Below are 25,494 nucleotides of genomic sequence, written 5' to 3'. Positions count from 1 at the left end.
AAATCTAGAAACAATAAATGCTGGAGAGGGTATGTAGAAAAGGGAACCTTCCTGCATTGTTGGTGGAAATGTAAATTGGCGCAGCCACTATGGAGAAGGCTATGGAGGTTCCTTAAAAAACTAAAAATAGAGCTACCATATGACCCAGTAATCCCACTCCTGGGCATATAGCCTGAGAAAATCATGTTCCAAAAATACACATGTACCACAATGTTCATTGCAGCATTATTTACAATAGCCAGGACATGGAAGCAACCTACATGTCCGTGGACAGATGAATGGATACAGAAGATGTGGCACATATATACAATGGAATATTACTCAGCCATAAAAAGGAATGAAATTGAGCTATTTGTAGTGAGGTGGCTTGGACCTAGAGTCTGTCATACAGAGTGAAGTAAAGCAGAAAGAAAAAATCAAATACCGTGTGCTAACACATACATATGGAATCTAGAAAAACAGTACTGATGAACCTAGTGGCAGGGCAGGAACAGAGATGCAGACATAGAGAACGGGCTTGAGGACACTGGGGGAAGGCGGGAGGGGAAGCTGGGACATAGTGAGAGAGTAGCATTGATATATGCTCACTGCGGGGTGTGAAGTGGATGGCTGGTGGGAAGCTGCTGCAGGGCGTGGGGAGATCAGCTTGATGCTTCCTGAGGACCTGGAAGGGTGGGATGGGGCGGTTGGGAGTGGGGCTTGGGAGGGAGGAAATACAGGGATATGTGTGTACATATGGCTGCTTCACTTTGTTGTATAGCAGAAACTAGCACAGCACTGTGAAGCAATTATACTCCAATAAAGCTTAAAAAAAAGGGGGGGTAAATATGAAAAATAAAAAACCTCTACATAGGTCCACACAAAAACTTGTGTGAGTCTTTAAAGACAGCCCCAAACCAGAAACAATCCCAATGTCCATCAGCTGTGAACAGAGAGACAGAAATGTGGTGCCTCCACACACTGTAACACCACTCAGGAACAAAAAGGAACAAACTGCTGATACACGCTACAACATGGATGAACTTCAAAAACATTAAGCTCAGTGAAAGAAGGCAAACGCATAAAACCACATATTATTTTATCCCACTGATATGAAATCCAGAAAAGGTCAACCTATAGTATAGGAACAGAAAGTAGATGACTGGTTACCTAGGGCTGCGGGGGCGGGGGATGGGGAGTGACTGTTAATTGGCACCAGGATCTTTCTGGGATGATGGAAATGTTCTAAAATTGGATTCTGGTGATGACTGTACAACTTGGCAAATTTACTAAAAACCAGAGAATCCTTAAAAAAAAAATTTACTAGTGAAACTATGACGCTGTTCATTAGCTCTTCCCTCATTTTCCAGTGACCTGAACCAGATGACGGTTTCCAATGGGAAGCGCTTCCCTCCAGCGCCTGCTCTCCTCAGAAGGCGCAGACCAGAGGCGCCTGTGTAACCTCACACACACCGTCCACCCCCCACTGCAGGCCCCGCCGTCCCCGCACCGGCCACGCAGCCTGCTCCCCAGCGGAGCCAACACTCCTGGTGTAAACCCCTCGGGGTCTCGGGCTCTATGGGGGTGTGAATCCCCAACGCGGGGAGTCTCCCTGCAAGGACAAGGGCACACATGACCCACAGGGTGAACAGCAGCGCGGAGCAGTCACACCTAGGGGTGAAGACTCCCAGTATCCCTTACCTCAGGGTTCATATTACTGAGGCTATAGGCCGCCATCAGAGGCCCCGCCCCCAGCCAGGAAGGCCGTTGCGGCCCGCCCCTAGCACTCGCGCGCTTGCGCCCCTGTCTTCCCCAGCAGCGTGCTCCACAGACGCCCGTTGGAGGTTGGCTGTCCGCATGCCCAAGAGCCCCGCCCCCAGTGGGCATGCGCATGCGTGCAGGCGCGGGGCCACAAGGTCCCTGCAGGAGAGGAGGGAAAGGGAGGGTTGGGGGGCATCAGCGACCCTTTCTGGTGGTGTCTCCTCACCGGCAACCTTCGTGGCGGTCTCTTCTCAAAACCAGCTCTTGTGAGATGAGCACTCGTGATTTTTAAATTGCACACGTGAAATCCACACACTTACATACACAGAGTTTCAAGAGCTCAAGCACAATATCCTCAAATTGGGGCAAGTGCTTTCTAGCCCTGTGGACTGCAGTTCCCTGGTTCTTGTCTGTACCTTTCAAAACAGTAGGTCCTTTTTCCCAGCAAGCCTGCAGTTTCCCTTAAAGAACAACCTAGCAAAGAATTTCAGACCTGGGAAACACTCCGAGATACTGTCTCCTGACTCCATTCCAAGAGGTTTTCCAAACGCATTTACTCTACAAGAATATTTATTCTTAGTGTATTCAATACATGGAGGTTTTTCAATAAATGTTGATTCACAGGTGTTTCCTTGGTCAAGTTTTTGTTACAGCTTTGAGCGAGCTGTGACAATGAGTCAATATCAACACAGCAGGTAGTATGGGAAGAATTTTACTCTGCCTTTCTCCTTTTTGGTAATATATTGCAGAATTGCAGTTGGCAATAAAAATAATAAATAGTGGGATCAGCTTATTGACCTTTATAATGCTTCCCAAAGAAACTTCAATCACCAGATCCTCTTTCTGGTCAGTTGCAAGATTAGAGCATTTCTCACTCAACAGGATGTTTCTGAAGACCCCTCACATCTAACAGCACTAAGAGCCTCCAAGTGCACAGATTTGAAAACCCCACGAGACACGAACATGGTATCTCTTCGTTTCTCTATTGTTCCGTGATTGAGTGGAAGATGAACTGTCTTCTGAGGCTTGTGATCTGTGTCCAGAGATGTTTTTTTCTCAGTAGCCAATGCCTGCTCCCAACGTCTCTGCAGGAATGGTCAGAGATCATGATCCAAAGGACTTTTAGATGCTCCCTTCCGTGACAGGTCTTTCCAAATTCCATTCGGGCTAATTTGATTATCTGTCTCTGGGGTGTAGGATTTTGAAGCAGTACAAAAATGATCACAGTATTGGGACTGGATAATTTTTCCACAATGTAATTTTTGTATCAGTGGCCCTGAGAAGACTCATTCAGATACTGTGTCAGAGTTATGAGTGAGAATCTTGTAAATAACTGGTTGAAAAGACGGGGAAGCAACGAGGAAGCCTGGCTTTCTTGAGTGCCTGGGTACAATATTTTGCCTCACCATCCCTCTAGAATGAAGTTATTGGTTGAAAATCATTTCAGTTTTCCTTCGTGATAAAAGCTCAAGTATTCAGCGATATTTCCAAGTTGTTTATTTTTTTTCAGTCCCCAAAAGGAGTTTCTTTATATAAAGTTCACCAAGATATTGTTTGAAATACTCTCACCTCATCTTCTCATCTTCTTTTGAGGCAACTTTTCCTGACAAGGGGCAAGGAATGTCTTAAGCACCAACAGGAGTCTTTTTCACAGTGTAGAAAAGTCCTTCTAAACCTCTCTTTCCTTCCCCAACACCCTACAATCAGTAAGAATTCTGCTGCTACAGCAGTGAGGGAATCTTGTCTCCCAAAAGATTGGGTTTCAATCTTCTGAGGTTTTCACTCTTCATCTTCCTTGACAAGTTTCTTAACAATCCTCTCTTCTCACAACACAAGACATGAATACTCTTTCATATCATCTTGATAGTGATAAAGTGACATTGATTCTCAGTATGAAAATAAGAATCAAACATGTTTTTAAAAAAGCATTGCTACCATGATTCCCATGCATATGAGACCGTATGCACTGATGAGCCTAGATTCTAAAGAGTCAGGGTAAGTAATGGAGGCAGGAAATGCACAAGCTTATAAGCTGGGCTTGCAGGATAGGATTTAGATGGAAGTGGGTTTGTATGAATGGGGATTGAACATTGGTGGATAAAGTCTTGGCATTGTCTCAAGGTGCACATCCATTTCATGGGTAGTGGATTTTTAACACCTAGAAAAACCAGCGCTCTACGATGTTTAGTCCCTTAACATAAAGAGAAGAAGATTTTCTGCCTTCTTGTTCCTTACTTCTGTCCCTCCCCCTCCTAAGCCTAGACATTCAATGCTATATGATGGCTCTTCCAAATCCATTTCATTCAAAGAGCCTACAGATTTTGTGTGTATTTGCAACTGGGTTTCGTGATGAAGCCAAGATGCACACTTCAGTCTCTTTACTCCGAGTTCACTTTCTCACAAGGATGAGTAACTAATAATAGCTTAATATATGATACATTTTTGGTAGTGTTGCCAGATAAAATACAGCTTTCCAGTTAAATGCAAATTTCAGAAAAACAGGGAAAGAATTTGCAAGTAAAACTATGTCCAAAATATTGCATAAGACACACTTATATTAAAAACGAATTCATTGTTTTTGCGAAATACAAACATCAAATTCAGTTAGGCATTTGTTATTTTTATTTGCTAGATCTCGCCACCCTATTCTTTCAGGTACTTTGAAATTTAAGCGAGTGTAGAAATTTTTGTTCTAGGGATCTGGTGCAAAAATAGAAGAGCCATGATACCAACACAAAGACAATCATTGGAAATATCCTCAGATATGTTGGAACACATATGAATTTTCAACCAGAAAACAACTGCAGGCATTTTCAAAAATGAAAATAGATTGCATTCACTTTTAGTTGCACAATGTATCTCTGGAAAGATTTTAATGAAACATAATAATGGTTTCCTCTGGGAAAGAGGATTGGGTTGACAGGGGAAAGAGGTGGGAGGAGGAGGCGTGAGTGCAAATTCCATTCTGCACAATTTGAACTTGAACCATGCAAAGGTACTATTTGTTAAACTATTATATGAAAATTTTAAAAAGGTACAAAATATTTAACAACAATGTAATACTATGAGAAACACATTTAGTGAATTCTGCTCTTAGACATGTGGGCTGCATGATGATTTTTTGATGGAGGGGGGCTTTCCTGCACAAAGGAGCATTAGTAAGGCTGCTCTTGGTGGATGTTGGTTGGAGCACAAGGACCATTTCCTTGGGAATGATGTACATACAGCAATCAACCATGCTGCATCTGTTGAGACAATCCTAATTTCAAACACTTGGTTCCACGTGGCCGTAAATACCCAAGTGTTTATCAGACTAAAAGTTCTGAATTTTGTTCCGAAAGTCTAGTCTCTGTTGAAGTAAGTCAACAGCCAGGTAGGAAGCGGAGTGGGTTGAGGGACACAAAAGTAGGTTGATGGAGAAAGAAGCGAAATAAAGAGAACATCAAATCCAACCTTACTGCTATGACTCTAAAAAGCAATTTATAAATCGCCCACAGAGGCACATACAAATTGCACTGCCACCGTGTAATGTGGAAGGAACTTCAGTTCTTGTCTACCTGCCAGAGCCCTCATGGAATGTCTCCCCATCCCACCCAGGCCCACCTGCCCTCTGCCCCTCCCCCGCTGCAGAATGTTTCCGTCCCACATTCTATAGTTTAGATTCAAACTTCTCCCTCCTTTACTTGGATGTTGAGCATCTGCTGGAGCAGGTCACTCTCTGGATCCTGGTTTTGACTTTTCTCATCGCGGCTGAGGCAGCGATCATCCGTGCCCAAGCCTGCGGGATGGTTTTAGAAGGAGGTAAGCCTGTAGGCTGGGGGTGTGTTCTCAGAGACCCTGCCATCCATCAAACCCTTGGGGTTCACAGGTGACAGTTGACATGTGGGCACATAGCTGGACTGGAGTAGAGGAAGGAGAGAGCTCTGGGCCCTCTCTCCTGGGGAGACTGGGGAGCCTGAAGCACTCTGAGACTGTACGGGGCAGGAGGAGGTCATTGGAGGTGGCTGAAGGGGAACTGGCCTGAGTATGGAGAAAGGATGGCAGTAGGGAGGTTGATTCTTTCTAGAAGGGAGACAAACCTCTTTGAAACGTGTGTGTAGGGATGTGGGTGATGTCCTGGTCATGACACAGGGAGGGTCACGAGGAAAGCCTAGCCCTGTGTTGGGTTCCTCAGGCAGCTGAAGCTTGCCCCACCATATCTTTCTAAGGGATGTGAACTGGAGCTAATGTGTCTAATGGGGCCAGGGGGACAGATGGTCTTAGTCAGAAAACTATTCAGTGGGGCTGTGTGTGGCCACACCTGCAGTGAAGTGTCCTCTCCCAGAGCTAGGCAGGAAGTTCCTCTAACTGCCGCAGCCCAGACCTCCTCCACTCCTTCCAGCCCAGAGCTCACTTCTCCGTTCAGCTAACTGTTGCCTTGGATCCAACAGGGGATGGGCAACCATGTAGCTTCAGCCAAGAGAGTGCTGGGGGTCCCAGGTTGTTGGGAATGACTCTTCCTTTTGTGGAAATGCAGTTCTTCAGACCTATGTCATCTTGTCCAGTATCTCATGGCGGACCCTCAGGCCTGTCTTGAGAGGAAGAGTTTGTTCATATTTGGTGTCACTCCTTCATGGACAGGGAACCGATGTGGAGTGCGGCTGGTTGGGGTGGAATGTGTGTGAAGGCTGATTCCCTTTACAAAGGGGGAAGGAGTGTCACCCAGAGGCAGGAAGACATCTTCTGTGTTATTAGACGTCCTATGACACCTGTTCCGATTAACCAGGTGCACCGTGCTGTGTACCTTGTTCTCCTGGACAGGTGCTTCAGACAACTTGATCACAATGGCACCTGGCTCATGCCCGCTTCTCAGTTCGTCTCACTTTCCGTTAGAGGGAGCTGGAAGGGGAAAGACCACAGGCAGTCTTACTCCCACAACCAATGTAACATGATAATTCCCTGGCCCCTGTTTGATCCTCTGCAACCATCACTGGCTGTGAAATGACAGAATCTAAGGGACACACACCTAATTCTCAGATCCCCCCTCCTCAGAACAGACCCCTGAGTGATGACAGTGACTCTGGGCACTGGGGAGGGGGTGGCAGGACCTGGCTCACGTTAAGGGTCTGCTGTGGGTGGTTCTGAGATGCAGCTGCATGCTGGGCCGGGGTGTAATAGGTTTGTATCAGGATTCCACTGGAGAGAGATTTTTCCAGCATCTTTGTTTTGTTTTGTGAGGCTAGGAAAGAAACAGAAGATTTATACTGAGCATCAGGAAATGGAAGACTGAGGAGGAGGTGGGGCCCTAAGATTTTAAATAGTGCCTGTCCGCAAAGGGCATCTGGGTGCCGAGAACTTACCTTGGAGAAGCTCCCAAACTGCTGGTGCACCTGCTGAGGGGCCTTTCTCACAGAGCAGATGTCCACCCAGTTCCAGGTCTTGGGAGACAGCCTGTGAGGCTTAGGTGCCAGGGGCGCCTTAGGGAGGCTCTCCGAGTCAGTGCTTGCTGAGACTGTTTATTCTTGGCAGACAAGGGTCAGGGAACCAGGTGGATAGAGCGAGGTCACCAGTGGAATACTTCTCAACTGGAGGTCAGAGCAGGAAAATCCCTCCAGGACATTTGCACACTGCACAGTCTCCCCTGTCCAAAGGCCCCTCCCCTGTGGAGATTTACACACTGGTTCCCCAGAGAGCCTCAGTCCCCGGTGCCCATTCTCCTCCGGCACTCACCCCTTTCCTTTGCCTCAACAGCATCTGCAGTGCTGGGAACGGATGTGACCATGAACCCTGGTGCCTCCTTGTCTCCTTTCACGGCAGTGCCCTTTGCTCCACCTGTTCCTGGCCCCCAACACTGGCCACCCCGGGAGCAGCACCCGCCGCCCCCCATGACCCCATCTTTCCCTCCTGGCAGCACCCTGCTGCTGCCAGCTTTCCCCACAACACCTTTGCTGGCTCATGGTGGCCATGGCCCCAGTGCCCCTGGGGCTTGCAACGTCATTTTCCAAGTCAGCTCAGAAGGGAGGCCAGTAGAGCCCCCCCAGACTCAGACCTTTGTCCTTACTCAGGCCCCCTTCAACTGGCGCATCCCAGGGGCCCTCAGTGGGAGTGCTGTTTGTCCTGCATCCATATTCCTAGCAAGTCCTGCGATGGAGACCATTGTGACTGCTCCAGATGTTGGAGTGACTCAGGCTGGCATGGGAGGCTGGACCCCCAGCTTTCTTCCTCGAGCGCCACCACCAGCTGCCCAGCTGGTGCCCATCATCCCCCCAGCGAACTCTGGGCCACGGCCACAAGGCACTTCCAGGGAGGGCAACTTGGCCACCAACCAGTCCAAGGCCGCGCAGGATGACTCCTGTAACCCCAAGAGCGTGTGCGAGAACTTCCGACGTTGGCAGCGCTTCAAGCCCCTGGCCCGGAGGCACCTTCCGCAGAGTCCTGATGCAGAAGCTCTTTCCTGCTTTCTCATGTGAGTGAACTCGCAGGGGGTCATGAGCTTATCGGAGATTTTAGATAAAGAGGAACTGTGGGTGGACTCACAGGTTAGGATTCTAGGGATATGGCAGGAAGGTCTGAGGGCGATGTCCATGCTCTGAGAAGGCACACAGTCAGTCATACACGTCACTCTGCCCGTTCATGACATCCCTTCAGGGCCTTATGTCAACTGACCCCACCACCTTGTGAGCCCCATCAACTCGATGTCTTAGGATTCTCACGGTCATATTGACTGGAGACGTGCAGTCAGAGGGCTGTGGTGTAAGGTGAGGAGCCATGGGGTGGATGCCCCGCTCTCCTGTGGTGCTGTCTCCCCTCATTCAGGACTGGAGTGTGCATGGCCAGGGCTGTGACTTCAGAGGAGGGTAGGGGTGCGGGGCCCAGGAGAGAGTTTCATGCACACCTGGCTCTCATTGTTCGGGAGAATCCCAATAGGAACAGGGCCATGGTAGAGCTCTCCTAAGGGCGAAGGCACTCTCCTATGAGAGCTGTGAGCCTGGCAGGCTTTTCCATCCTAAACCACAGGTCCCTCGTGAAAAGGGGACAGTTACACGTACCTCAGAGGAGTGTGCAGGAGATTCCTTGGGCTAATCTATGATGTGTTAGCAGATTGCCTGGCACCTGCCATGCCTCATTACTGAGAGTGATTTTGATTATGAAAAGGCAATCTTGAAGAGGAAGAGCGCTCCCCAAGCACAAGGTCCCAGCTCTAGCCTGGGAGTGGGTGGTCATCCTCCAGGGAGTGTGAGGCGGGGACAGTGGTAGCCGGGCAGCCTTGTCTTGCTCTCCCAGACACCTGCCTCTCCCCGTCCTTACGTTCGTTGAGTGACATGTGGTCTGCATGGCTGGGTGGGGTCGGGCAGGTGGGGGCTGGGCTGGTCACGGAGACGGACCCCGACGGCTTACAGCCCAGTGCTGCGATCCCTGGCCCACCTGAAGCCCACCATGGCACTGGAGGAGAGAGAGCAGCTGGCCGTGCAGGAGTGGCAGCGCACCAGCAACTTTGACCGCATGATCTACTACGAGATGGCGGAAAAGTGAGTCAGCGTCCTGGGCTCAAGGGCTGCAGGGTGGGTGAGAGCGGTGGCTGAGGGCCAGACCCAGGGCAGGGTCTGGCTGTAGGGGTGCCCACCAGAGAGGACAAAGGAGGAGGACTGTCACCCAGCACAGGGTCCCTGCATCCCAGGGGCCCTTTTGCCCTCCAGGAGCCCCTCCTTCACCTGCAGAGCCTGAGTCTTCTGTCCTTCCTCCACCGGGGCTCTGCCCTCCCCTGATGCTCACCCACCCTTGTGTTGACATGGAGGTCTCAGGATGGGGTGGGGTAAAGCTGTGAGTCTGGTAGGGGTCCAGCTCCAGCCATAGGGCCCTGCAGGGGAATGCGCTCCACCCACCAGCCTGCTGCCTCCGTAGTGATGGGTGGCTGGCGGCCACTGACATAGAATTTGGGACCCCCGCTCCTCATGAAGAGTGGCCTGCCTGGGTATCCTGGCATCCCTGAAGAGGCCGGGGAAGACAGCCTGTTGTCAGCCCTTCCAGGGTTTTCTCCACGGCAATCCCCTTGGTTCAAAAAACAAAATCAAACAAGCGCCTCTCAGAGGAAAGGAAAGCTCCCCTCTATGCTCAGCGTCCACGTCCTCCAGCCTCTCCTGAGCCCTGTCTGCAGGTTTATGTCCCAGGACTCTCAGTCCCAGCCCAGGATCCTGGATTCGGGCAAGGACCCCTGTGGGGAACACATGTCTGATCCAGCCTCTGGCTGTTCGTGTGGTTCTAGATAAGGACGGGGGCATGAGGAGGGTGTCCCGTGGGTCTGCTGTGGGTCCCGTTGACCTGGCCCAGTTCAGTGATGTGGGTCTATGCTGTTCAATGCCCTCCAGTGCTGGTGAGGCAGGAAGTGTCCCAGATCTTGGATTGGTTCCACAGCTCTCTGCTGTGGACAGCATCTCAGGGCCTTGACAGCCCCAAGGCACATCCTCTCCCGATCCCTCGTTCTCTGCCACCTTTGTTGGGCTCCAGAGCCCAGGCCTTTATCTCAGGGTGGCCTATGCCTCTGTCACCCCCTAGGTTCATGGAATTTGAGGCAGAGGAGGAGATGCAGATTCAGAAGTTGCAATGGCTACAGGGGGTACAGGGCCTGCCTCCCCCAGCCCCACTGAAGCTGGATCCTCGGGGGCCCCCAGTCCCGAACGTGGGCCTTCAGCCAGGCACCCACATTCCCACTGGCGTTGACGGCAAAGGTAACAAGGGCCTCGGGATGGCCACTGTCCCCACATGGGTCCTTTTCCTTCAAGAGGGCATTGGTCTTTCAACCAGAACAGCTACCAAAGGCGGGGCGGGGGGGGAGGGGCGGGTCTCAGCAGCCCTTGGTCACAATGGGGTTCTGACTCGGTCCGTTTTGAAACTCCTCTCCCAGCTCCCTATCAAAGGACCCCACACAAAGTCTGCCTAAAGTGTGGGCTTGATGGGGAGACCCCAGGAAAATCAGAGGTCCCACACTCCTTCACATGGGACTCTCTTAGATGCCCCCCTTACCTGCCCCTCCCACTGTGCATACGGCTTCAGGTGGTCCTGACCCCGCCCCCACTCACGTCAATGTCACCCCAACACTGCAGTCACCACCGTGTGCTCGGTGGTCAGGAGGTGCACTGGGAGCCCCTCACCTTATTTCCCTCCTTCCTGCTCTGCCTCAGCCTGCGCTCCCAGGAAGGCCAGCCGCAGGGCCCAGCCTACCCGCCCGAAGCCACACAGATCCCAGCGGCCCCTGGGGCCCAAGGCACCCGAGGAGATTCCCCCTGGGGCTGTGAGAGAGTATGTGGACATCATGGAGGTACTGGTGGGGCCTGTCCACTCAGCCACGGGCGAGTCAGATGCAGAATGTGGAGAGGACGGAAGTGAGCTGAAGCAGGAGGAGGACGGGACCTACCCGGACCCAGATCTCCTGAGCTACATTGACCAGCTGTGTTCCCAGGAAGACTTCATCACCAAGGTGGGCTGGCCTGGAGCCTGGGGTCTGCTAGATTCCAGGGCGTGGAACTCTCAGCACCCAAGATCTGGGTTCCTCCCAGGCCAATGGGACTTAAGCTCAGCTCCTTGTTCTTGAGCTGTAGTGGGGGGGGGGGCTTTGTGTGTAGGGAGGGGTGTGTGTGTGTGTGTGTGTGTGTGTGTGTGTGTGTGTGTGTCAGATAACCATCCCCGCCTTGTGGAGGGGAGGAGGTGCGGGTCTCGGCTTTTCACTTTCCCTCCAGGCCTTGGCTCACAGGCCACTCCTGGCCAAGGATGCTCACAGCCTCTTCCTTCTGTCCCAGGTGGAGGTGGTCATTCACCCTCGATTCCTGGAGGAATTGCTTTCTCCAGAAGCACAGCTGGATCTCTTGGCCCTAGCTGAGGAGCTGGAGCAGGAGGAAGGACTCACCCTTGAAGAGGTGAGCCAGGGGAGGGAGAGGGACACTCAGGGACCCCAGGGAGCCAGGGGAGCCAGGGACCCCAGGTAGAAAAGGGGTGACGAGGGACACCCAGGTAAGACAGGGGAGGGAGGGACTCTGGTGAGCAGGGGAGAGATAGGACCCCAGGACAGGAGGCCCACGTGGCTGTGTCCATCCCTCCCTTGCCTGGGAGGCCTGGGGTGGGTGCAGTGCAGGGCAACAGGAAGGAGGGATGGGGAGCCGCGAGGGGACGTAGGACACACAGCTGGGAATCAGGTGCAGGAGGACGGCAGGAACACACAGTGTCTGCGTGTGGACTCAAGTCCCGGGGTCACCCATCTCCTCCTACCCCTGAGGGCCATTGTCCCACTGCCCAGTGCTTCTCCTCTCACACGTGTGTGTGGAGCAGTCACTGTCCTCCTCCCTCCTACCAGCTGGTGCAGAAACGACTCCTGGCCTTGAAGGAGGACAAGGGTGCGCGAGCACCCCCCAGTCACAGCGCACCCCGAATGGACTCAAGTCATTCTGAGTCCAGCGCCGGGCAAGGTGCCCAGAGGCACGACCGAGGCCCCCAGCTCGGGGTCTGCGATGATGCCTGCCCACCAGAGATGGATTTCAAGGCCCTTCATAGGCTCAGCCAGACAGACACTGGCCTGTCCAGGCCCAAAGGCTTTGTTCCCTCTCCCAGACATCAGGAGTTGCCTCCATTCCGGGCTGCATGGCCGTCCCCTCCCCAGGGTCAAAGGCGCCCTGGCCCTCGACTGGGCCCCAGGGATACCTCCGTTCTCAGAGGAGCCTCTCCTGTTGAGGAGGCCCGAGGGCCCAGGGACAGGTCCAGTGAGGACGAGGGGGACCTCCCCAGCCTGGCCTTCCTCTTGGCCTCTGAGCACAACCTCCTGCCCCGGGGCCTGTGCCTGAGTCCTGCCCCTGCCTCGGGGCTGGTCGGCCCTGGAGGTTGGGGGACCCAGAGAGCTCCCCAGGGCCCCTCCCCTCAGGGAACAGGCCTCAGCCCAGCTCCGCCAGCCGCCGCCAAGTCTAGGAAGCGGGCTCCGTGTGGAGGCCCAGCTGCTGGTGAGAAGCTGCCTGTCCCCGGGGCTGACCTAGGGGTCTCTGGGAGGCCAGACTTGGCTCTGGGGCTGGATCGCCCCACACAGCCGAGAAAGAGAAGGTGTGACCCCTTTGCCTCAGGGGGCAGGAGGAAGCGGCACTGCAGCCAGTAGGGAACCGTGGGCCAGCTCTCCAGTGCCAGCCCCTTGGGGCGGCCTGCAGGGGACCCTAGGGGCTCCCTGTGGTCTCATCCCAGTGCTGATCCTGGCTGATGTGGGGAAAGGGAGGGAGGGCAGGACCACCAGGGTGGGGAGAGGGGGAAGTGGGGTTATGGAGGGTGAGGAAGGTGGGGGGGGGGTGCGGTCTGGGTGGGTGTGGGTGGGAGCAGGACCTTTGCAGTGAGGTATGTAATTTGTGAATAAAGATAGTTTTGTTGGGAGATGCTCTCAGGCCACCGTCATCTTGTTTGTGTTTGAGCTGGTCCACAGAGAGGGATCCTGGGAGGAAGGAAGGATGAGGGAGGTCACAGGAGCTGTGGATCTACAGGGGGCCAAGTCTTCCTTCCACATAGACCAGGACCCCTCAGGCTGCTCCTGGGAGCACCCAGCTCTCACTCTCCCCAAAGACCCCTTGTCATCCCCCTCGCTCAAGTCTGCCTGGCTAGGTGCCTTCTGGGGCAACTGTACCACCTTCTGCATCCCTGAACCATCTAGGGAAGGGGAGCTGCTTTTGTGCGTCTCAGTCCTCTGGACACTAACCCATTTCTGGGATGGAGCCCAGAGACAGCCCTTGTCTCTAGGGAGCTTCTCTCTGCTTCCCGGAAGCGGCCAGAGGACGCTGGGATGATCCTCTGCTCATCCAGGGTTTCCTGTGTGGGTGGTCTGACCAGAGAGGGAACGTCTCGGCCCCAGGGACAGGACCGTCTGCCTCTCTGCCTCCTTGTCGGGGGAGCATCCTCTCATCTCAGTGGGAGTATTGCCATGTGGAGAGTGGTGGTGGCAGCTACCTCTTAATCCCAGTGAGAACGGAACAAGGGGAATGGTGAGAGGAAATTCCTGGGGCGCCCATTAAAGGTATGTATAAGGGAAAGGACAGGTGGGCCCTTTCGTGGAACGTGTGGGATTTCTGTGCAGGAGCATCTTGTTTAACTGAGGGAGGAGGACCCATCTTACTGTGGCTGTGGGGCCTGGCCCTAGAGACCTATGGGTCTGCAAAGACATCCCGCAACTACTGTCCCTTCCTTTGCCACCCATGGCTGGACATGTGTGTGTACTGGTGTCAACACTGATTTGTAGTCACATATAAAACACTTCCTCCTCACAAACTATGACCACGCGTCACAAGAACAGCTCACCCAGCAGGGCAGCAGGGTAGAGGTGTCTGTGGCCCAGATCTGGGTGGGAGCTGGGATCCGTGCTGAGGAGTGTGGAGACCTCCGTCACCCTCCTGTGGGTGCTGGCAGGGGACCTCACATCGTCAGAGCAGGGTAAAGGACCCGCTGAACAGGGAGCAGACCCTTGCTGTGTCCCAGAACTCCCCCGGCCCCTCCCAGTCTGCTTAGCCCCCATCATGCGCCGTGCTGGCCCGCCTCTGAAGCCCCTTCCTCCTAACCACTTAAACGTTCTGATCTTTTGTGGACCCACCCTGGGCCTCACCCCTCTTCCCTCCTGGCCAAAGCCTCTTCTCCAGGTTCTGAGTTCTGATTCCTTCCCCAGAACCCAGGCAGTGTTGGGACAGCAGAGACTCCTTCATTCTCCCTCCTCCCCCCCAGACCTTGACAATCGCCTTTCTGTGTTTCTATGGTTTTGACTACTGTATATACTTCATATGAGTGGCTATGATATATCCTTTTATGACTGGCTTATTTCACTTAGCATATTGTCTTAGAGATTTATCCATGCGGTAGCATGTCTTGTGGTTCCCGTCCTTTTTTGTTGTTGTTGTTTTTTGGTTTTTGTTGTTGTTGTTGTTTTAATAAATTTATTTATTTATTTATTGGCTGTGCTGGGTCTCCGTCGCTGCACACGGGCTTTCTCTAGTTGCTGAGAGCGGGGGCTACTCTTCATTGTGGTGCGCAGGCTCCTCATTGTAGTGGCTTCTCTTGTTGTGGAGCACGGGCCCTAGGTGCATGGGCTTCAATAGTTGCGGCACATGGGCTCAGTAGTTGTGGCTCACGGGCTCCAGAGCACAGGCTCAATAGTTGTGGCACACGGGCTTAGTTGCTCCGTGACATGTGGAATCTTCCCAGGGCAGGGCTCGAACCCGTGTCCCCTGCATTGGCAGGTGGATTCTTTACCACTGCGCCATCTAGGAAGTCCGGTTCCCTTCCTTTTTAAGGAAGGAAATAATATTTCATTGTGTGTATAGACCACAGTATCCGTTCATCTGCGTTGGACATTTGGGTTTTTTCACCTCTTGGATTTTTGGATAATGCTGCAATGAATATGAGTGTGCAACTATCTCTTCGAGATCCTGCTTTGAATTCTTTGGGTTACGTGTCCAGAAGTGGGGCTGCAGGATTACATGGTAGTTACATGTTTAACTTTTGCAGGAAACCTCATCTTGTTTTTTCTAAAGGTTGTACCATTTTACACTCTCACCAACAATGAGAAAGAGAGCCACCATCAAGAACTTGGTGTATATCCATCTTCTAAAAATATTTATGCTTTTAGCACACCTATAGGTAATCAAAATTATATACAATACTATTTTTGCTTGTATAAGCTGTCATATGTATATCATATTGCCTTTGGCTTCTTATTTCAACATTCTTACTTTAAAGTAAGAAAAGTTGACAAATGTTCTTTAATTTTTAAATTATTTACAATTTTGCATTGTATGGATACATTAAAAATCATTTCTCAGTTCTCATGTTGGTGAACTTTTATAAAATACAATGTTACAGGGTAATCAATTCCAGAAAAAAAGGTTTTCCTTTCAGAACTTTGAAACTTTATTCCATCCAATATGGTTTTTATTATTTTTTAACATTATGCCATCAATAAATCCTCTCATGGTGGACGATCATCTTCCTTGCTAATTGTTTTTAAGATTGTCTTTTGTCTTTTGAGATCTACGGTTTCTTGATGTGTGACTAGTTTCGGGTTAAATTTATCCTCCACATAACCTATTTTGCTTCATTAACTGATAATACACATTTTTCATCAACTCGAGAACATAATATTATGTTTTTCAAATGTTTCTTCTCCACATTCTCTCCTGTCTCTACTTGCAGAACGCTGGATAGATGTATATTAGACCATCTCATATGTTCTCTCTGTCTTCATCAGCTTGGACTGCTATCACAAAATACCACAGACTGCGTGGCTTAAAAAACAGACATTAATTTCTCAGAGTTCTGAAGGTTGTAAGTCCAAGATCAAGGGGCTAGTTTCAGTTCCTGCTGAGAGCTCTCTTCCTAGCTTTCAGATGGTTGTTTTTTTACTATGTCCTCACATGGCAGAAGGAAAGAGGGATCGCTCTTGTGTCTTTTCTTATAAAGGCACTAATGCCATCATGAAAGCTCCATTCTCATGACCTAATTACCTCCCAAAGGCCCTATCCCCAAATACACTGAAGGTTAAAGCTCCAGCATATGAATTTTTTTGGGGGGTGGGGTATAAGTCCATAGCGTTCTGCCCCTGGTACCCAAAATTCATGTCCTTATTGCATGCAGAATACATTCATTCTATCCCAACAGCCTCAAAAGCCTTAAGTCATTCCAGCATCAACTCCAAGGTTTAAAGTCCAAAGTCTGATCTAAGCAACATCTAAATCACATATGGGTGAGACTGGAAGTACTGTTCATCCTGAGGCAAAATTCCTCTGCAGCTGTAAATCTGTGACCCAAACAAGTTAAATGTTTTCAACTACGATGGTGGGACAGGCAGATAATAGACATTCCTACTCAAAAGGAAGAAACAGGAAAGAAGGAAGGGGTGACCGTTTCCAAGCAATCCAAAATCTAGCAAGGCAAATCCCATTAGATCTTAAGGTATGAGAATAATCTTCTTTGATTTGATGCTTTGCCCTCCAGGCCCACTGGGGTGCCAACATCACCCTCACAGCTCGATGGGCAGCCCCACTCCTTCAGCTTGGTGGGGTGCCACCCACACTGCAGCTGTCTGTAGGTGGAAGAGTGACAATCTCATACTTTGAAACTGAGGCCCCCTGGGCCTGTGGTGGGACTGACAGCCCCAATGATCTCTGAATCACCTTTGGGGTCCTTCTTCCCTTTTCATGAGGGGAAGTACACGTTCACACCCAAATTGCTCTATTCTCCCATCCTGTAGAATCCAAGAATTCTGACAGCCTTCCCTCATTCTGCCTGGCTTTCTCTGTCCCCTTTGGTTCAAACTGGCAGTGTCTCTGCTGGTTTAATCCCTCTCTATTCCTAGTCTCTGCGGAGGTGACTGGTTACATTAACGAGTCACATCCACAATCTCTTCTTCAAATGGTTGCTCAGCTACACCCTTAGAGTTGTGTTCAGAACAAGCTTTCTCATTTTGAAAGATGGATAGGCTAAGAATTTTCCAAATCTCTAAGTTCTGATTTCTTTCTGCTTAACAATTCTGTCTCCAATTTATCTTTCTTCTGATGTGTTTTACTATAAAGCAATCATGAGGACCCAAGCCACGTCTTCAACACTTTGTTCAGAGATCTCCTCACATGATATTGTTTCATCGCTCACAAGTTCTACCTCCCAAAAAACACTAGAACACAGTTCAGTCAAGTTCTTTATCACTTGATGATAAGAATCGCCTTTCCTCCAATTTCTAATAACATGTTCCTCATTTCTCTTTGAGACCTCACCAGAAGAGCCTTTAATGTTCACATTTCTATCTATTTATGATTATTTACGTATTCTCTACAGAGATAGAGACTTTCTCTCCAGTGTGCTTCTCTTCTGAGCCCTCACCAGAATCACTTTTAATAGGAAAAGGCTGAAAGGACTTTATGGCGATCTCAGCTTTTTTTTTTTTAGCATACACCTCAAAACTGTTTCAGTCTTTACAAACTATCCAATTTCAAGGCAACTTCCACATATTTAGGTATTTGCTACTTCTTGGTACCAAAATATGTCTTAGCTCAAGGTGATGTAACAAACTACCACAGACTGGGTGGCTTAAACCACAGACATTGATTTCTCCCTGTTCTGGAGGTTGCAAAGTTCACAATCAAGGCATCAGTAGACTCTACGGCCATAAATTTCTCTTTCATACATTCTCTTTCTTTTCTGTGCTACATTTTAGCCATTTTTTCACATCTGTCATCCATGTCATATGCTTCCTCTTTATCAGTATCTGATCTAGCTTTTCCCCATTCTCTTTGACATGTAGATGTGTGATGTTTGTATGTTCAGTTTCATCATACACTATAAAATATTCAATTTCAATGGTCAAAATTTACTAACATAAATAATTTTTACTGTTTAATACAAAACACTGTTAACTGAGACTGGCACTTGTATTTTTTTTTAATTTTTTTATTTATTAATTTTTTTGAACTATCATTGTGACCCTGGGATTAATCCAGCTTGATTGTGGTGTATGATCTTTTTTATGTGTTGTTGGATTCTGATTGCTAATATTTTGTTGAGAACTTTTGCATCTATATTTATCAAAGATTTGGCTTGTAGTTTTCTTTTTTGGTATTGTCTTTGTCTGCTTTTAGTATCAGGGTGATGGTGGCTTTCTAGCATGACTTGGGGAATGTTCCCTCCTCTTCAATCTTTTGAAAGAGTTTGAGAAGGATCAGTATGGGTTCTTCTTCATATGTTTGGGAGAATTCTCCAGTAAAGCCTAGACTTTTGTTTGCAGGGAGTTTTTTGTTTATTTGTTTTTTGTTTTTTTTTTGTTTTTAGTTTTTTTTTCACATTCTATTTCACTTCTAGTCATTGGTCTGTTTAAGTTTTCAATTTCTTCTTGATTCAGTTTTGGTGGGCTGTATGTTTCTAGAAACTTGCCTGTTTCTTCTAGGTTGTCCAATTTGTGGGCATATCATTGTTCATAGTATTGTCTTACAGTTTTTTGTATTTCTGTGGTATCAGTTGTTAGTTCTCCTCTTTCATTTCTTGTTATGTTTCTTTGGGTGCTCTGTCTTTTCTTCTTGGTGAGCCTGACCAGAGGTTTGCTGATTTTGTTTACCTTTTCAAAGAACCAGCTCTTGGTGTTATTGATTTGTTCTAATTTTTTTAAGTCTCTGTTTCATTTATTTTCTCTCTGATCTTTATTATCTCCTTCTTCTGCTGACTTTAGGTTTTGTTTGTTCTTCTTTTTCTAATTCTTTTAAGTGGGAGGTTTAGGTTGTTTATTTGAGATTTTTGTTGTTTTTTGAGGAAGGCCTGTATTGCTATGAACTTCCCTCTAAGAACTTCTTTTGCTGCATCACATAGATTTTGTATGGTTGTGTTTTAATTGTCATTTGTCTCAAGGTATTTTTTAATTTCCTCTTTGATCTCAATGTTGATCCATTGGTTGGTTGGTTTGTTTGTTTTTTGTAGCATGTTGTGTAGTCTCCATGTAATAGCTTTTTTCCCTCATTTCTCTCTCTGTGTTTGATTTCTAGTTTCATGCCATTGTGGTCAGAAAAGATGCTTTAAATAAATTCTATCTCCTTAAATTTGTTGAAGTTTTTTGTGTGTCCTACTGTGTGGTCAGTCCTAGAGACAATATCTTGCACTCTTGAAAAAAATGTGTATTCTGTTTTTTTGTGGGGTGTTTTTAGATGTAATGTTCTGAAAATTTCAATGAAGTCTAACTGTTCCACTATATCATTTAGGATCTCTATTGCCTTATTGATTTTCTGTCTAGGAGATCTGTCCATTGATGTGAGGTGGTAAAGTCTACTATTATTGCATTCTTGTCAATTTCTCCCTTTACGTCTGTTAATATTTGTTTTCTGTATTTAGGTGCTCCTATATTAGGTGCATATATGTTAACAAGTATAATATCTTCTTCTTGTATTGATCCTTTTATCATTATATAGTGTCCTTCTTTATCTTTCTTGATTTTAAAGTCTTCTTTGTTTTTAAAGTCTATTTTGTCTAATATGAGTATTGCTACCCCCACTTTCTTGTCATTCCCATTTGCATGAAATATCTTTTCCATCCATCACTTTTGATCTATTTGTGTCCTTTGCCCTAAAGTGGGTCTCTTATAGGCAGTATATTGTAGGCTCTTATTTTCTTATCCAATCTGCCACTCTGTGCCTTTTGATTGGACCATTTAGTCCGTTGCCATTTAAGGTAATTATTGATAAATATGTATTTATTGCCATTTTAAGCCTTGTTTTCCCATTGATTTTATATTTCTTCTTTGTCCCTTTCTTTTTCTTTTTGTTTTTCCTTTTGTGGTTTGATGATTTTCTTTTCTATTATACTTATGTTTTCTTCTTTTTGGTTTTTGTGAATTTATTGCATGTTTTTGTTTTGTGGTTACCCTGTTTTTCAAGTATGTTAACCCCTTCCTATCTCTACTTGCCTTAGACTTGTAGTCCTATAGGCTAAAATGCATTCTAGAGAAAAAAATCTACATTTTCTTACTCTCCTCCCCTATATTTTATGATTTTGACGTCCTCTTTTACATCTTTTATGTTCATCCTTTTGCTGTTCATTGTGGTTGTCATCAGTTTCACAAAAAATTTTTGATTTTTTTTAATCTGTGTACTGGCTTATTTAAGTGATTTACTTTCCAATTGTGATTTTCTCTTTCCTATAGATTCTTACTTCTTTTCTGTTAAGAGAGGACCTTTCCCTGTTTCCTTTAGGATAAGTTTAGTATTGCTGTGTTCTTTTAGGTTTTGCTTGTCTTAGAAAATTTTTTTATCTCTCCTTATATTCTAAATGATAATCTTGCTGCTAGAGCATCCTAGGTTGCAAGTTTTTTCCTTTCAGGACTTTGAATATATCTTGCCACTCCCTTCTGGCCTTCAACATTTCTGTAGAGAAATCAGCTTATAGCCTTATGGGGGTTCCCTTGTAATTATATTTCTCTTGCTGCCTTTAGAAGCCTCCTTATGTTTAATTTTTGCCACTTAAATTATAGTATGTCTTTGGTGAAGGTCTGTTTGGGTTCATCTTGTTTGGGACCCTCTGTGCTTCTTATACTTGGTTATCTGTTTACTCCTTTAGGTTTGGGAAGTTTTCAGCCATAATTTCTTAAAATACATTTTTTGATCCCCTTTTCTCTATCTTTCCTTCTGGGATCCCTGTTATGTATAGATTGTGGTGCTTTGTATTATCCCATAGGTCTTGTATATTGCTATCATTTTTTTCACTTGTCTTTCTGTCTGCTGTTCTGATTAGATGATTTCCATTATTCTCGCTTCCAGATCACTTATTCGCTCTTCTGCATCATCCCGTTTTCTCCTGATTACTTTTAGCTCAGTAAATGAGTTTGTCTGAGCAAATGAGCTTTCTTATTTTAATTGGCTTAAGTTCCTTTTTACAGTAATCTGCATTTCTATCAATATCCTTTCTCAATTCCTTCAATATTTTCATTATGTCCTTTTTGAACTTGGGACCTGGTAGACTAGAGATGTTTGTTTCATTGTTTGTTCTTTCAGGGGAATTCTCTCTTTCTTTTAATTGGGAGTGGTTCCTCTGCATCTTCATTTTACTTATGTTACTCTGAATCTATGAGTTTAGGAGAAACAGTTACTACTGTGGTCTTGAAGGGCTATTTTTACGTAGGAATATTGCCTTGTCTTTCCTCAGTGTGTGTTGGCCATTATCCCCTTGATAGGGGGTAGGATTGCTGTTGTGGTGACCAGAGCCTGCACTGGATATTGTGCAGAGCCTCATCTTTTCTCTGTGGTTGTCACAGCCCTGTTAAGGGCAGGTCTGCTCCCTGGTTGTTGGAGTAGACACTCCCAGATCTATTTCTGAACCGCAGAGTGGGATAAGCAGGACTGGAACACTCCTACTGGGACAGGCCTCACTGAGTATTCCTCTGCAGGAGCTGTCCACCAGAAAGTGTGCTCTGTGGTGCCACCTGTTACCCATTGTGCAGGCTCATAAAGTACACTGTAAATGGCACTGCCCTCAGCCCTGCATCAACTGTGGGAATTCAGTCCCCCAGGCACTGTGCTCACAAAGCAACTAGCACAGATCTTCTGGAACAGAACCACTGAGGTCCGGCACAAAGACTGCCATAGTTACACACTTAGACCTGCCTTGGGAGCTACTAAGTCTATCCAGATCCCAGCCCTGCCCCTGCATGCTTGCCTGCAGTAATCCACTTAGATGTCCACAGGCACTGAGTTTACAAAGCCGCCTGTGGTACATAAATCCACAGATCGCACAGCTGCTGAGACACTCAGATTTCAGCCCTGCTTATGAAGTCATGCAGCCCCTGAGAATTGGCTAGGATTTCAGCCTTGCCTCTGTGTGTGGGCAACCTGCTGGTACTTGGGTGCTCCCAGAACTTGTAGAGGTGGAGCTGCGCCCACTGTTGCACCCCAAGAACGAGGCTGCTGTGGCGGTCCCTGCCCCTCCCTTTGAGCACACACCTTAACAATGGGGCTTTAATGGCAGAGCCAGGCCCCTTCCTGCTCACATCCCCACTTGTGGCTTGGACCACACTCCAGCCCCTTCAGGCTGTCTCCATGCAGCCAGCTCCAGTCCTCTCCCCAGGTCTGTCCTTTGAAGCCCGAGTTTCAGCACCTAGGCCTTGCACCCACCAGCCAACATGAGTCCTCAGGCTGGGGACTGCAGCAAGATGGTCAGGACCTTCTGTGCAGGTTTCTCTCTGTTCTGCCTGCTACAACCCAGCTGTTGCACTCTCCTCTGAGCTTCTGAAGCTCCCTTTCTGTCCCAGCTGATCTCACAGCTGGTGAAGGGGCTTCTCAGAGTGAGGGAATCTTTCCTCTTTCACAGCTCCCTCCTAGGGGTGTAGGTCCTGTCCTGATTCCTTTTTTTTTCCCCTTTCTTTCATCCTACCTGGTTATGTGGTGATCTTTCTTGCACTTTTGCTTGTATGATATCTTGCGCCAGCATTCAGCAGGTATTCTGTGAGAACGCTTCCACATGTAGATGTATTTTTGATGTATTCGTGGAGGGAGGTGACCTCTGTGTCCTTGTATTCTGCCATCTTGATCTGGCTCTTACCCATTTTATATATAGGAAAACTGAGGCTTTATATGGCTCTCTAAGTTGACTAAGATCAGAGCCGGCATCCATTCTGCAAGATCAAGTCTTAGTCTTACAGAGTATTGGTACTAAAATTAGGATTCTAAAATCATTTCTAACAATAAGAATTTGACCAATGAAGCCAACAAAATGAGACAGAGGAACGTCAAATTCCTGACTTCTAAAGTTGTTGAAAGTAATATGATGATGTAAGACGTAGAATAGGACTTGGGGAACTCACTGAATTTATTATTTAGGGGTCAAGATTCCTTAGAGAAAGTGAATGCAGCTGGTACTGAGAGAAAAATTTTCTAAAAAGATGGTATTTGGTGGATCATTTAGTACAAAGCAAATTTGAAAGATCAGAGAACATCTGTAACCATAAAACCATGTCATCCAAGCCCAGTGCTACATTCTACTCAAGTTTATGGACTGTGACCATGTGATTCATTGCACATTCAAATTGAAACAAATGATGCAGTACCAAAGAGAACTCTGGATACAACCTTTCATTTATAGACCTAACCGTAGGTCCCAGACTACACAGGTATACATGCTAATTACAGCAGTGACAGATCCCCTCATGATATAAACTGCATGATAAATGGAATATCTGCTGATGATCATATCTTTTAATTCCAGTTGCTAGAATACATAGCCTTGTCTATTCTTCCTTTTCATATATTTGAGGAAATAGAATATGCCTCAAATTTTTGGATAGATAAGTATGATATCCTTGGGGGAGGAGGGAGAGAGAACAATTTTATATGGTTAATTATCAAAGCTCCCACTAGCTCAAATTAAATGTAATTTTGTTAAAGATGTAAACAGCAAAAGCAAGAAGGTTGACTGGTGAGAAAGATATACTTGAACTGGGGAAGTTGGATTCTTGCCAATATCAATCTGAACTTGAGAATCAACTAAGAATATTAACCCTCTTAGGAAGAGTCAGTATAACAAAGAAATTGCAAGACACAAAATATGTACATAATTTGCTTTACTTTCTTTTTAAAACTCACTGTATATTGGCACAGAAACATGAATGCTTATTAGTATAGACTTCTAGGACAAAATGAAATAATTGTGTGTAATTGGTAAGATGGGTTATATGGTGATTAACGTTTAGTTGTGCACATTTGCAAGGATGAAGGGACACTAAGCTGAATGTTCCAACATGCACTCACATGAGGGTAAAGTTGTAATATTTAAGCTAGGATATCTAAGGTAAGGTTGTATAGAATGTGTGGATTAGCCTCTGTACAACTGAATAAACGTATGATAGCTTGAAGGAAAGGTCAGGGAGGTCTTTGAGGACATAATGTTTTAATAATAATAATAAAAATCACAGGCACACCACTATGAATCCTGGGTGAATAAATTGTGAATGAATGAAACATTTAGTCAATGATTGAACTAAAAGCCTACAAACAAAACTGAGAAATGCTTAAATTGTATGAACACAGGATCATTGGATGAATATTTATATAAGCATGGGAAAAAGAGAGCAATCACCCCAACAGAATATATTTGGACATGTCAACAGAAGTCTCTCAAAAGCCCTAACACTGTAGAAAATGGCTTGCAGCATTTGGCCCTATCTTATCAGCTTGGAAAATCCACCTGGGCAAATCATTGTCACCATTTTTTTGTGTAAACTAAAATAATCCTCTCCTCAGCTAGATATTAGAGTCCTGGCCACAATCACAGTCACCTCATTTGAAAGACTCAACCAAGGGAATGTGTGTGTAAAGATACAAACAGCCACTCTAACAAATGTCACTTCACCCTACCACATGTTCAAATAAATCATCCAATTTCTAAAACCCACTGTCTATATTGAATACCATGTTAGGCAACAGAAAGGAATTTATAGTATGTTTATGAAAGTTTTCAAGTAATACTAAGACAGGTGGGTTCATTACAGACCAAAACAAGGTAATAACTAGTAAATTACCAGGAAAGACTGATTAAGGACTAATAAGGAAAAAAATCTAGAGTCACAAAGGACAACAAATTAAACGTGTTATCTCAATCCTTATCCCTACACTGTCATATAATGCTTACATATAGGACAAATAGGAAAATGAGAGATAGAAAGGCTTTTCTCTCAAAGTTAATATATGTCAAATCTGAATTAAGAGCTTTGTATTTTGGGGCCTTATGTTGCCCCCAAGTTTAGGAAACAGGAGAGAGTCTTGGACGAATCTTAGGAATAATAAATAATTTAAAATATGCTAAGTGTTATGAAATGTTAAAGATGTTTAGATAAGAAAAAAAGAATAGCTGTCTTCTGAGAATCTTACCTCACATTTGTTTCAGAGTAGTATAAAACAAAATATATGTTTACTGATTTTAGATAGAAGGAACTCTTCGTAACTCTTTTATAGGAGGGTGATATCAAACCCTTATAACCACAATGAGCTATCACTTCATACCCACTAAGAAGGCTGTAATAAAAAAAGATGGACAACAATACATATTAATGAGGATGTAGGGAAATTGGAACCCTCATGCATAGATCATGGGAATGTAAAATTGCGCAATCACTTTGGAAGACAATTTGTCAGTGCCTTAAAAAGTTAAACAGAAGAGAATTGAAAACATACGTCCACACAAAACATAGGTCCACACAAAACATACAATAATATTCACAGAAGCATTATTCACGATAGCTAAAAGTAGAAAAAT

The 25,494-nt window shown here is 46.6% G+C and overlaps 1 protein-coding gene across 1 annotated transcript; it reads left to right on the top strand.

Annotated features, from left to right (window-relative positions):
* Window positions 1–1,611: 1,611 nt before the first annotated feature.
* On the top strand, window positions 1,612–12,850 carry LOC130844477 (NUT family member 2G-like). The gene is made up of 8 exons (XM_057720709.1): window positions 1,612–2,006; window positions 5,396–5,541; window positions 7,471–8,185; window positions 9,120–9,248; window positions 10,273–10,445; window positions 10,899–11,194; window positions 11,514–11,630; window positions 12,065–12,850. The coding sequence occupies exons 1-8, from the start codon at window positions 1,612–1,614 to the stop codon at window positions 12,848–12,850; spliced, it is 2,757 nt and encodes a 918-aa protein (XP_057576692.1).
* Window positions 12,851–25,494: the final 12,644 nt, after the last annotated feature.

Source organism: Hippopotamus amphibius, chromosome 2 (genome assembly GCF_030028045.1).
Source record: "Hippopotamus amphibius kiboko isolate mHipAmp2 chromosome 2, mHipAmp2.hap2, whole genome shotgun sequence".
Lineage (NCBI taxonomy): Eukaryota > Metazoa > Chordata > Mammalia > Artiodactyla > Hippopotamidae > Hippopotamus > Hippopotamus amphibius.
Note: the sequence above shows the minus strand (reverse complement) of the source record. Positions and strands in the feature narration are given on the sequence as shown.

Bases quoted from the DNA above. Each gene is read 5' to 3' on its own strand.
- LOC130844477 (XM_057720709.1), top strand. From the start codon at position 1,612: ATGACCCACAGGGTGAACAGCAGCGCGGAGCAGTCACACCTAGGGGTG. The intron at 5,542-7,470 runs GTAAGCCTGTAG...TTGCCTCAACAG, and splicing joins CGGGATGGTTTTAGAAGGAG to CATCTGCAGTGCTGGGAACG. The intron at 10,446-10,898 runs GTAACAAGGGCC...GCTCTGCCTCAG, and splicing joins CACTGGCGTTGACGGCAAAG to CCTGCGCTCCCAGGAAGGCC.